This window comes from Neopsephotus bourkii, unplaced genomic scaffold (genome assembly GCF_033783945.1).
Source record: "Neopsephotus bourkii isolate Nb327-2 ecotype Australia unplaced genomic scaffold, CSIRO-AGI_Nbou_v1 NB_234, whole genome shotgun sequence".
In the NCBI taxonomy this organism is placed as follows: Eukaryota; Metazoa; Chordata; class Aves; order Psittaciformes; family Psittacidae; genus Neopsephotus; species Neopsephotus bourkii.
In genome coordinates, this window is record NW_026900744.1 from 5,721,597 (window position 1) to 5,734,768 (window position 13,172).

At 41.5% G+C, this 13,172-nt stretch overlaps 2 protein-coding genes across 2 annotated transcripts in view; one reads left to right on the top strand and one right to left on the bottom strand.

Moving 5' to 3' along the window:
- AKR1A1 (aldo-keto reductase family 1 member A1) overlaps positions 1-13,172 on the bottom strand; it is a 455,840-nt gene that overhangs the window by 387,027 nt on the left and 55,641 nt on the right. The window lies entirely within an intron of this gene.
- The window catches only part of EIF2B3 (eukaryotic translation initiation factor 2B subunit gamma), a 100,008-nt gene that overhangs the window by 61,300 nt on the left and 25,536 nt on the right, over positions 1-13,172 (top strand). The window contains exons 7-10 of the mRNA XM_061344951.1: positions 6,994-7,124; positions 7,757-7,950; positions 11,999-12,076; positions 12,745-12,893. Coding sequence (XP_061200935.1) covers positions 6,994-7,124; positions 7,757-7,950; positions 11,999-12,076; positions 12,745-12,893 — 552 coding nt within the window. The remainder of the gene's footprint in view (positions 1-6,993; positions 7,125-7,756; positions 7,951-11,998; positions 12,077-12,744; positions 12,894-13,172) is intronic.

Below are 13,172 nucleotides of genomic sequence, written 5' to 3' on the forward strand. Positions count from 1 at the left end.
AGAATGGGTCCATTTGATTGCAGAACACTACATACAGTATGTGCATGGAGAAACAGCAAAGTGATGTGGACATCTGTGATGCCTTCAATGTAGCCCCAGTGGAGCGGGGTGGAATAGCTTACCCATGTGAAGCTACAGCCATGTCTATGTTTTTTGACACTTACATGTTTTATACAGCCAAGTCTTAAGTGTTTAAGTCTATCTATCAAGATATATTCTGCTGCACCTTAAGTTTACATAGTCCATGAGTTTTGTGGATACATGTCATCTTTATCAAAAGCATCATATGCATGTGTTTGTTTAGGCATATTATCAGAGTGCCTCTGTTCAGTGCACTTCAGAAAAAGAGCCTAATTTCAAAGGCATTTAGAAAGAAGTTGGTAACTCAGACACAGATGGCTGCAAAGGCGGAGGTGGGAGAGAATGGGGAAAGATGAGTTCTGGCAAGGAATCGCGCTTGGTGCAGGTGCGCTTGTTTTAGAAGAATGGGATGCTGTCTGGGAATGAATGAGATCCATTCCTCAGCAGCATGTGCAACCTGCCAAACACCCTGGGTGGCCTCCGACAGCCCCAGAGACTTTTGGTCAGAAAGAAGTTCTAAAAATGTCTAAACTTGCTGGCAATCCCATGCAAAAGCTGTGTTAGTTGGGAGCTGTGGGGCGTTCCTGGCTGTTTGGCGAGTGGGCAGAGGTAAGGTTGTTTAGGTGACCCAAGCTGAGTGCACACACGCTTTCAAAGGATTTGATGTGTAATTGAGGAGTTTTAATTTCTGTGGTCAATTTTTCAGAAAGCTGCCTTGTTTCCCAAAGGGTTTTTTGGCAGAACTGGAAGTTAGATCCCTGCTCCTTTAACTGCATCCAGACTTGGTGGAACTTGAGAATGGCTTTTTATGTGGTTTGCATCCATACCATCCCTTCCATACTTTGATCTGGATCCTCTCTGCATTATGACTGTCACTTGGCATATCTTCTTCTGCTTTCCCTCCATCATCCAGAATGCAGGGATTTTGGCGGCAGTTCTGCAGTTTTGGGAAGCTATTCATAAACTTGAGCCTGTAAAGCAAAGCTTATACCAACTTTTATACTGGCATGCTCTGCAATGGCTTTTGAAATAGTCATACACACTCTCATAAATGTTGAGAGTACGTTGCTGTCAGACTTGAAGGTTTTGGTTAGAAAATAGTATGGAAAGATAAATGAAGCACAAATGCAGTCATGTGGAATTACCTCTTAGAATATTTCTCAAAGTTTCCTTGTCTTCTCCATAGACTTTGAGCTCCAAAAATAATAAGACACACTGGCAATAAGTAATAAGTAAGTAATTAATGTGACGTGTGGAGGGATGAGAAATATGTTTACTCTTTTTGTGACAGCAATTTTGAAAGTGGAACAGGACAAATAGAATGTAGCAAGGAATAACATCTGTTTGATGCCATGATTGGTGTTGCTGGTTATTGAATTGGGTACAACTAATTGCCTAGTAATTTACTGGCTTGCCTTGGAGTTTTCCTGTATTATAGTTGGGCTTAGGCACGCCAAACAAAGGCAAAAAGATTTTTGCAAGGAATAAAGGCAGAAATAGCCTTCTGCAGGGATGTGGCACACCCTATAAATTCATCATTTGATATTTTTTCCTTTTGAACCCAGTCCTCTGCTTTCTCCGCATTCTTAGCATGTCTCAGAAATTCCAGCGTTTTTAGCAGTGAATCAATGAGAAGAAGGGGAAAAGGCCTGTAATTGCTTTTTCCATTGTGCTTGTTAAAACCGCGTTGTGGGAAATGGACCCAAACACTGTCTTTTAAGTGGTGTTGAGTCTGAGGCAGGTGGTATTAACTCAGGACTGCATTAACTCTTTTCAAATCTCTTTCCTGTTTCCTTGAGGAAACATGCCTGGTGTATATATGTGGCAAGGGCTGTTTGCCTGCCTCTTGCATTGACATTTTAATTTGGTCCATGATATAAATATCATTTCCCTAATCCCCCTTGCCCTGACCCTGTTTTGTCTTTTCTTCAAAGTGAGTTGACTTTTTTTTTCCCCTTTAAGGAGGGGGGAGGAGATGGGAACGGTGGCTGGCTGCTCTAGTTTGGAGCATTAAATGCTTGGGGAAAAAATCTCAGAGTAACTGTTGTTTCTTTCTTTGTATTCACATGGAAATTTTTAATCTCCATCAAAGGATCAGGAGAAAATAACGTTGAGATTCAACAAGAGAGCTCCCAGCTTACATGGAATTTTTAAATGTTATTTGGCTTTATCCTTTAAGCGATGAGAACCATGAACTATGTACCTACAGGGTTCAGAATTAACTTTTCTCTTTCTTCCAGCACACCCTCTACCCTCCCCCCCTTTTTTCTTACATCTTTATTGTTCTGCATAAACATGCAACTTCTTTTTGGCCAAAACTGTAAGTGCCTTAGGATTTGTTTAGTTGTATTTATGTATACATTTCTAACATTAATTATGTGCACCAGTCTTGAAATACAGCCTCATGTTTTCCTTTTGATGTGATCTGAAGAATCTCTGTTGAAGGCCATGGAGCTAAGATCAGAACCCAACCCACTGTATACTTGCATAGTTGTACAAGAGCTAACATTAGCCTGTTATGGAAAAAAAAAGGCAAAAGTAGGTTATAAAAGGGCAAATAATCATCTTGTTTGTAGTGGGGAAATCACAAACACTATCTGCACCTGTAGATGTAGCTGATTGTGCTAATGATGATAGCAAGAGAGACCCCCTGCAACTAGCCCATGGAGAGTAACAGCAGATTTCACAGGTGGGTGCTGACAGCAATGGTAGATTTCATGCTTCATCACAGATTAATAAAACAGGGAGGATATTAAAATGCTAATACTCATTAATACCATTTTATGGTGTTTAACATTAAACATGGAAAATGAAAGACAGCCGGTAAATGGAACTGACAGTTGCGTTCAGGGTGTCTGAAGCATGTGAGAACTGGCTGAAGGGAATACAAGCTGTGGATGTTCACATTCCTGCTGTGGGTCAAGCCAAACAGCACCTCCTGGTACCTAGACTTCTGCAAGATCACCTAAACTTAGAGTTAAATAGACTCTTCTATTATAATAATATATTTGGTGAGATGTTTTCTTTACCAGTGTTGGTCAGAACCATGATTTTCTGTGTCAAGTGAAAGACAGAGGCTCCAGCAATACTTACGTCTAAGAGCAGAATTCACCCTGTTGAACCATAATTGTGAAATGCATAACTATTTTAAATGTAAGTGGTCAACATCTATTTTTTTTCCCCAAAATGCTTCTTGTGTTTCATCTGGCTCCATTGTTCTTCATTTCTTGCTGAAGTTTCAATAAGCTTCTCTTCATCCCAGAGGCAGTTGCATTTCAGCAACAAGTAAAAGTTGGTCCTCTGTGGGCCATAATGTATGTAATGTAATATAATATACATAGATACAAACTTAATTCTGCCATATCACAGACTGTTCTAGTTTTATTTGTGGTTAAAGCTTCCCCAAAACTTATGTGTAGCTGTGTTTAAATACGGAACTTAAGCATCTGGGGTATTCTCACCTTATGTTCTTCACAATTAAAGTTTTTTCATATAGCATGAACCTTATCTCTGCCTTGCAAAAATCCCAGGAACACTGGGAAGACGCTGTAGTGCACAAGGACCAGGGATAAAGGGGTTCTGAAGGTATAATACTTACGCCTCTCTGGTAAGGATAGTACTTGGTGAAATCACTGTTGTCTGACCAAGTATCCATTTCTGTACCTTAACATCTTAAGAGGTTTACAGTGCTGAGGTCTGAGGCTGCAGCCTCCAGAGCTGACTGCAAATGACTGATGTGTGCTCTGAGCTCTTAGGTACGTTTAATGTAAACTTTTCCAGGGGGTTCTTTTGCTTTTAAAAATGTCACCTTCTCTTGCATTCCCAGCTGTTTCTTGCACATGCACCATGAATTTCAACTGCTCTCTTGTCTTGATTTCCCCCCATGTATCCACTGTCTTTTCCCACTTTGTTGTGACCTGTATGGGGGGCAGATTCCATCCCAGAGACATTTCTTCTTTTTACTTGCTTAAAATGTGATCAGGATCTGCCCCGTTCAGAATTGCTGCGGTCTGTTGTTCTCACAGGGCTAAAACCACATAAAGTGCTTCAGGGATTAGTCCCCCCGTTTCTCTTTTTAAGCAGCAGTGTAATGGCACTCTCACTCCTTCGTGGTTTAGTTGAAAACCTACTGCTTTCTGTCAAGGTATAAACAGGTATGTATAACTTCAAACATCACATCTTAGGGAGTGAAAGATCGTGAAAAAGGCTCGTCACTTGGGCTAGAATTCATGAAAGCACGTTTGTTTTGGTAAATGTTTCTCAAGCAGGGTTTTTATCCTCTCTACTCTCTGGGTTTTGCTGTGAGGTATCAGAGCATGGTTATTCTGAGCTGGCTTAGAACTGGATTTCTGCCAAAATTCTGTGTGTCCTCCCCTCCTTCCAGCCACCCCTCCACTTTCTTACTCCTGGGTCTAGTAGATTTTTCCTTATGTTGGTCTCAGTGGGTATTTCATTCTTACTTCTCAGTGCTAAAGAAAATAACAAGCTTAGAAACCAGGGGGATGCCAAGTTTTAAAACTTGAAGAGAATAAAAAAAGGCTTTCTTCAGCATATACAGTCTTACACTTATTTCTCCTTAATGTAGGTACATATAGTTGAGGATTTGATTGTAAGAATTTTTAACACACTAAACTAGAAACCTTTCTGGTTTGTTTTCTCCTGAATCTAGGTTACAGGCCAGTTGGTTCTTCCAAACTCCTGCTGACTTTTTTTCTCTCCTGATGAAGGGTCTTCAGTCCTATCCCTCCTTTGATTTGAATTCCTTCCCTAGTCCCAGCCAGATGTTTGGTTTCCCCCGCTGTTGACAGTCAGATTATATTCTCACGCTCTCACTTCGTATATCCATATTTGCAAGATCTGTCACCAGAAATTCCCAAATTTTTGTCACCAAGTGCCTAACCACTTTTTTTTTTTTATACTTTCCAAAGGCAAATTCCTCTGATGTCGCATATAAATTGCTTAAACAGCAAGCAAAGGCAAACCTTCCTGGTTTTCCTTTTCCAGTAAGAAGGGTGTGTTTCTGAGCCACATCTTATGGATGACCTGGAGATTTACTCCACCTTTGCTGTAGGAATGTGGCTAGCACTTCAGAGAATTGCAGGAAAGCTTCAGGAGTTTGGCCAAGAAAGATTAAACCATCAAAAACCAGGCAAAACTTTGTCTTTCCCCCTTTCCAGTGCTTTCATTTCCTACTGTGTTGTGTTGTCCGCTGCATCAGACTATTTAAGACTGCCAAATACTTGGATATTTTATAGGTAATATATCTTATAAATGCCATGGCCAGCCTCTGAGGGAAACACAGGATTGTCGGTTTTGGATGGAGTATAAAACCCAAGCAGGAAATCACTGCTGAATGGCACAGCTGCAGGCAAACAGTGTAAGCTAGTAAACTGCCCATCTGCAGAGCCACACGTGTGTCGGAGCGCGGGGCCAGGGCGGCCGTGGCAGAGCGCGCCTGTAAGTGGTTAGCAAGGAGAAATTTGGTGACTAAAGAATGAAGTGTTTTGCTTCATTAGTTCCTGTAATAGAGCTATCAGAAGGTGATTATAATCTTATTTTCAAGAAGGAGGAGAGACTGAAGACTGGAGATTTTCCTTGTCTAGAATGAAAAATGAAAGCAGGGTTTCAGCTCTGGGATGGGTTAGATCATCCCACTGAAGGAGGGTGGATGGACAACCACCTACAGTTGAGGACTGAAGGAAGTGTTTGTCAAGAAAAAGGAAAACACTTTATTTGGTCACAAGGCTGAACTGGTAATCACATCTGAATCTTCTTGTCAAAGTTACAGACAGGAAAGACTGTTATGGTCCTTAGATCTGCTTCCCTATCATTGACCTGAACAGAGGCCTGGGCAGGTTATAAGTTGCTTGTTTCTTAAAGTTTGAACTGTTTCAGATCCCCTTTTGCTATAGATTTTCCCAACCAAAATCACTTTCAGGATACTCATTCTATTACTTTCCTTGTTTAATTTAATCTACAGTTGGTTCCTAATTTTGCTGTCTTCTGTTCTAAGTAATTCCTCTTTCTTTGTGGGTTATCATTTGTGGAGTTCCCCTAGCCAAGCTCTCTGTGTTTAGTTCTCCCAATCCTTCCTCTGAAGTTTAGCACTTCCTCTTATACATGCCAAGTTTGAGTTCATTTTCCGCATGATTTTCCCAAGCACTACTTTAAATAATCCACAGCTCAATAACTAAATGCAGATTGTTAAAATAATGAAACAACAACAATAAAGGTCTTTTAAGACTGCATCTCGTGCACTCCTGCTGTAAAAACTATTGATTTGTGGCCTTTTCCAAATACTTTATTGAAAAGTAAAATTATCTTCTAATAGTCAAAATGAAATTACCAGGGTTATAATCCCATTGCACAGTAGACTTTCTACATTGATATTTGTCTACTGGGGAAACGTTTTTCTTGATCCATTGTGATGTATAAAGCAATGCAAGAGGAAAGATAATCTAGTGATCCAGGGTCCTTGTTTAAGGCATTTGTGGCTGCTTTGCTTTTTGCTCTGTAGGCACTTTGTTCTCTTATCCTGTCAATTGATGCTATTTTTTTAAGCCACATAAAGTGGATTTCAGTTGTTGTCATTATGATGTTGGTATTTTCTGCACACAAGCATGAATTGCAGGATGACGCCATATTAATTTATAGACATCTCTGTTAAAATAAAGGGGAATTAGTTCTGAAGATGAATTTTTTTCCTTATTTTGGATTTTCCTTTAATTTTTAGTGCATTAAGGAAGCATGTGACTAGTGGACACTGTCTTAGTGCCAGATGTCTTGGAGTACCCGGAATTCTTATTTGTCATCATGAAGAATGTGCAAAATGTCTGATAATGTTATGCAAACAGAATGAAGACATGCAAGTTTTAGTATTTATGGCCTTCATGTGTGCATCTCCTTCCCCAGATCAATCACATCTCTCCGGAGTGAGCTGATTCCACATCTGGTTAGGAAACAGTTCTCTTCTCCTACATCATTGCAGCAAGGACTAGACAACAGAGAAGAGGACCAGAAGAAAAAAGAACAAGCACCCCTAGGTCAGTACAAGTATCAAAGATTGGATGTTTTTAAAGCCTATATGCTAATTACTGGGTAGAGGACTGAATGAGCCTGAAACACTAGTTTAAGGATTTGGGGTTTTTTCTGTTATACTTCATGATAGCAAAGATTCTTTTTTTTCAAACAATATTGTGCATTATATAAATATTTTTGTCCTGCCTTATTTTGGTGTAAAATGAAACCAGATCAGCTGGGTTCTCTGTACGTTCTCTCTGGAATATAGTAAAAGTAAATGCACTTTTGAAAATGTAATTCTAGGAGGGAGTTCCTGAATTGCCTAGGACAACAGACTAAGCCTTAACTACCCTCCACTGGAAACTGGGCAGGATCTCAGATCTTGGAACTTATTCTTAGCATTTCCGCTGTCTCCTTGTGTGACCTTGGGCAAAACATCGCATCTGTCCTAATCCCTTGATTCTCACCTGCAGAATAAAAATAAGCACTTACTCACTCTGTGTGTGATAAAATCTCTTAATGATTGCTAAGTATCTAGCCATTCAGATGATGCGAGGCAAAGATTTCCCTTCACCAACAGCATTTTAATAGTATTCCTCTTCAGAAAGCATTTCATTAAATCCTGTCTAACTTTATGCATGTGTGTGTTCTCCAGACATTTATAGTTTCATAAAGGAAGATAATAGCTTGCTGAAACCTGCTGCAGATAACTCTTGTTGGAATGATCATAGAGGAGATATGAATGAAACTCTCCATGAAGGAAAAGTGCGCTGCTACGTCCATATAATGAAAGAGGGACTGTGCTACCGAGTGAATACTCTTGGGTTGTATATTGAAGCTAACCGACAGGTGAGGAAAGTACAGAACTGCCATGTGGGAATACTGCAGTAGTTTATGGGACATATCAGCCTCCAGGAATGCCTCCCTGCAATACAGCTGAGGAATGTGTGGGAATTGAACCAGCGCCATGTTATCTACGCACATCACCCTACTGGTTTCTGGATAGGGACATGAGGCCAGGAAACAGTTCTGTCACTAATTTACTCCATAGCTTTGATATAGCTAAGAAAGCCCCCACTTCACACACTCCTCTGGTTTTTGGGGGTGGTAAGAGCTGCAGCCAAAGAGCCAACAACTGTGGAAAATAAGGCTGGAAGTAGCTTTGATAGCTCATTTAATCAGTGTCCTCCATGTCCTAAAGGCAAGATCAGTTCTGACTGGACTCTTCCTAACAACTGTTTATTTCAGTGATTATGGCAAAGGTTACTAATGATTTGCAGGAAGACATAAACTACCCATACATTCAAATCACCTTCCATTCTGAATTGCCTAATGCTTTCCGTTCTGAAAGAATTATTTTATGAAGAGGTTTCACTACAGTGGCACTCCAGGTAAACGCAGAGGTGAAATGTTGACCTGCTGTGGCTTTCACATTGACACTACCGAAAATTCATACAAGAAGAGATCACAGGGGAGGATTATAGAAACCCTGTGCTAGCTAATGAGCTGATGATTAAAAGCTTTTAATAGGAGGTGGGGGGGTGGGGTGGAGGTTTTTGGGGGTTATTTACTACACTGGCTGATGTGGTATATAAGTTCTCATTGCACTGTGCTAGTGATGAACTTTGTTGCTTGAACTAGAGGACAGTTTCATCTAGTTTTGAAAATCAATAGGGAGTGCAGTAGGGAAGGACTCAAGATCTCTGGAAGTGGGGCTGGGAGAGCAATAAAGTTGTATTTGGGATCCTGGAAGTGGTCACTGCCTTGCCTGTGCTCGCAGATTGAGCTGATTCCTTTTTAATAACATGAATGGATGAATTTATGCAAATTAAATTGCAGCATGGCAGAGTGAGTTTACATACTGGAGCTCTTTCTCCTCGGTGCCTGCAGAGGAGCACAGAAATAAAGTGATAGGGACATGAGGAAGAGAGGAGGAGCACTGCTGTCAGATAGGGCAAACCTTCCCCAAGAATATCAGGAGCGAGTGTGCCCAAAGGGTTAAGGGAGAACACCGCTTGCTGGGGGAAGTGTGCGTATACATTTGGCAGCAGCCACTTCAGTAAAAAGTTATTGAGTTAAGCCAGTCAGACTCCATGTGGGGTTTTTTGTGTTGTTTTTTTTCTTTCTTTTTTTTTTCTTTTTAACCTAAATATTCTACATTTTGGTCAGTGCAGGAAATGTGTTTGCTCCTGGGTGGTACAGAGAATTAGTGTTTTGAAATCACATTGGGGCCTTCAATGCTGGAAAGGATTCTCTTCAAATTTTTTGCTTTTCCAGGATGGTAAAATTTCTAAGGAAACTATGTGGAGGTAAAACATAAAATGGAGCTTAATGAGGGGTTGTGAGAAAGGAGTTCCTTATTTTCAGTGCCACTGCATTTTGTTTCTCTTGCAGATTTTCATAAAAGCTACATGTTTAATTTTATCTGCTTTTTTTAACCTGTTTTGACCATCTCTAAGGAAGAGGTTTTTGTGTCTTGTTTGCTCTTATCGTGGTCTTCACAGACCAGATTCTTATTCCCTTGCTGCAAAGCCAGGACCTATAACTTTGCTGTCCAAGAGGACAGACTCATGGAGGGAGCAGTAGCAGTCCAGCCCAGTAGCCGTGGGAAGGAATGGCATCCTAACCCATTGCCCTTCTGGTGAGGAAACACTTTGCTCACAGCATTTCACTTCCAGCTGGGTTTCTGGATGCCTGCAGCCTGTGTGTGGGCAGGTGGGTTCAGGAGGGAGTTATCTTCAATAGCAGGAAATAGTTTCTTTGTAAGATGAATTAAATCCAAACACATCTTAAACCTTCCCTTGACCCAGGCACTCCCTCTGACTCCTGCCCCCTATCTAACCTTCCTTTTCAGAGCAAAATGCTTGAGCTGGTAGCTTTCTTGGGTTACCCCTCAGGCTGCACAACTATTGACTGATTCTAATAAGGGCTTTGCTCTGGCCACTAAAATCCTTTTATTTATTTCACCACACTATCTTTCCACTGAGGAGGGCAAGAGGTTTTCCTCATTTCTTTCCCTTCCCAAAGAGCAACACTGGGTAGTAGGAATCTTTCCAACCTATGCTGTAGGTATGCTTTGGTGTGTGTTCTTCTCTGGATGTGTCTGTTGTGGCCGCCTAGCTGTGTGTCAGGTGAGGACAACACCCCTTCAACAAGCCAGCATCAACCAGGCAGATTGGATTAGTTTGTGGTGTTCTGGTAAGCTGGCGGTTTTCTGTAGCACCTACACCTTGGACTGAGAGATCTAACCTACTCTTGTTTTTTAAAGAACACACAAAACACAAGTCTAGTAGGAAGGACCATCTTCAAGATGTAAAGAGCTACAGATGTGGAAATGTCTGCTGGGCACAACAGGCAGCTTCAGATGATAGCACAGAGGTGTGAGCTCATCTGAGCTCATCTCACTCATCTGAATATAGCATCAACTGTGAAAATTCTTATCATAGGAAAACCAGTGCTACTTATTCATCCTTGCATGCTGGAAGAGAAATGGGCTGGTCATATTATGAATATCCAAATAATTTCCTGCAAATACCATCTCATTTGAGATGCTGAGATATGTTTTTCTTCTCTGATCCCAACTTCAGATCTCTGGGATCTCCTTCTTGAGGTTCACTCCCTAGCCATCAGCTCTTGTGATTCCGGCTTTCTAAGGAAGTTGTTTTACACAATCGCGCTGTATGGCAGCTTCATAGCAGCTTTGGAAATTGTCGGCAAGTCTCAGCCAAATTAATCTCAGAGCATTAGAGATCTCCAAGATAAACTTTCCTAAGAGTTTTGTAAAAATAGGTGCCTAGGTAGAGAAAAGAGAGACTTAATGAGTACCACTTCCTCCCCTCAGGCAAACCTGGTTACACCATCACTGTGCTGAGACTCCAGTTGACATCCCAGACGGACAGTCAGTGCCTGCATCCTTCTCTATCTGCTGTGTTTCTTTGACTGCCATCTCTGGCCTGCCAAGGGGCATCATTGCATCACCACTGCAAGCATTGCTGTGCAGCAGTATATCTGTGTACTGCTGTGAGACTCCCACCTCCCCTGAAATCCCCACCCGCGCTGTCATCACCTCTTCTTTGGTGTGTGACCTTGGCCCCAGCCTGACGCCAGGAGATGCAGAGTGCCTCAGGCTGCTCTGTCACCCAGAAAAGGAGGAATGATGGAGTGATATCCCATCCTCCTACCACACTGGCTCCCCTTTCTTTTCAGGAGCCAGTTCAGAATTGCTCTCCATGGATTTGTTCTTGGCTACCTCATGGGCTGTGTCTCTCTCTATTACCATCATGCTTTGTCTGCTTATCTAACACCTGCCTCCTCTCTTTCAAGAGCCTTTTCTTTTGCAACTTTCTACCATCTGGAATAGCCACTTGATCAACTTCAGTTTCTGCTTAAACATCTGAAATACTATTTGTCGCCTGTACCTCAGCATACTATCTTACTGAGTGGGCTGAACATAGTCATCTTTGTATGCCAGTTTAATGATGTATATTTAATACTACTTGCTTCCCTCTTGTGCATTACTGAACAGTGTGAAACAACGTTGATCTGCATTTGAAGTGGCAGATGCTGGACATTGTGATGTACAGGATGTCACTGTGTTCAGCTGGAGCCAATGTGCTTGCTGCTGCTGATCCACTGCTTTCCACAGGTGGGAAGCTTGAGTTGAGACATGCAGTGTGCACTGCACTGAAGTGTACCTGTCTCCTATACGAAAGGGCAAGGTGATAAATCACGCTTATCTGGTTGCAGATTTAAAATACAGGAACCTATGTTTTCGTTTAAGTTAAAATGCTTATGGTAGATGCACTAGTGCGATGGAAACCAAAACCATCTTTGAGATGTTTATGTAACATGAGGGTACAGAACGGTGTTAACTTCTGATGTGGGTTTTTCCATCCAGGTTCCTAAGCTATTGCTTAATCTGGGTCTGGAAGAGCCGCTGGTTCATGGATCAGCACAGATCACTGACAGAGGCATGGTAAGTGTTCCCTTTTCCGGTCTCTGCTCTTTTAATACAGTCTTTATGCCCTTTACTTTAAGAACTGCTTCCTAAAATTCAGTTCCACTGTTGGAAGTGAAGCTGAGTTTTGAAGTGTGGAATTACAGTGTAGGTGACACAGCCCAGAGTCTTGGTCTTTAGAAATGTTTGGTAAAAAGTCTGTCTTGCTCCCAAGTCAGTAGTCTCTTGTTTCCTAATACCAGTTCACAGTAGTTGAGCAGTTTGCCTCCCAAAGGACACCAAACTCAGAAGAGGCCAGTATTTTAGCTCTGCTTCTTGCTGAAGAATTTTGCATGAATACCAGCTTCAAGCCTCCTTTTCACAGGTCTCACTGGGCAAACCTTAGTTAAACCAGCAGAGTGCTATCAGGACTGTTCTTACTATGCTCATTCTATTGCATGAGGCCTTCAGAGCAAGACTAGCCATTGGAGTTTTACCAAGCTAACAGACCTTGGGAAGACTGTCCAACTGTCTGAGTATGGGATAGGCCTCAAGTTTCTAGGTCTTTCCTCTGCCAAGAATCCGTAAGGGTAGAGCAGGATACACTTTGATGATGAGTGCTTGAGATGTGCTGTTTGGAAGAGGTGTATGGAGAGCACGTATCAGATATCTCTGTGTACTTTTGCTAATTTCTGTTTTTTCCCTAGGTTGGATCAGACAGCATCATTGGGTCATCCACGCAAGTGGGGGAGAAGACATCCATTAAACACTCCATCATTGGCAGCATGTGTACCATAAAAGACAAAGTTAAGATAACAAACTGCATCATCATGAATTCTGTTACAATTGAGGAAGGGTATGTCACTTCTTTCTATCTCAGTCCCCTAAATTTGCAGTTTCTTTTTTAGATGGGTTCTGAGTCAGTAGTTTTTGCCCTGTAAGCAATCCTCAGCCAGAACAGTTGATATCGGGGGGTGTGTTTCTAAAGGCTGAGTTAGAAGTAAGCCTCTGAACAGTTTACAAATGCACAAGTCAAATTAATTAACATGCTGCAGTCATGCAACATGAATTTCTTCTTTTTAGAGGAGATCATATCATCTTCAGAACGTGCAAGTAAGTTAAGTGAATGTATGAG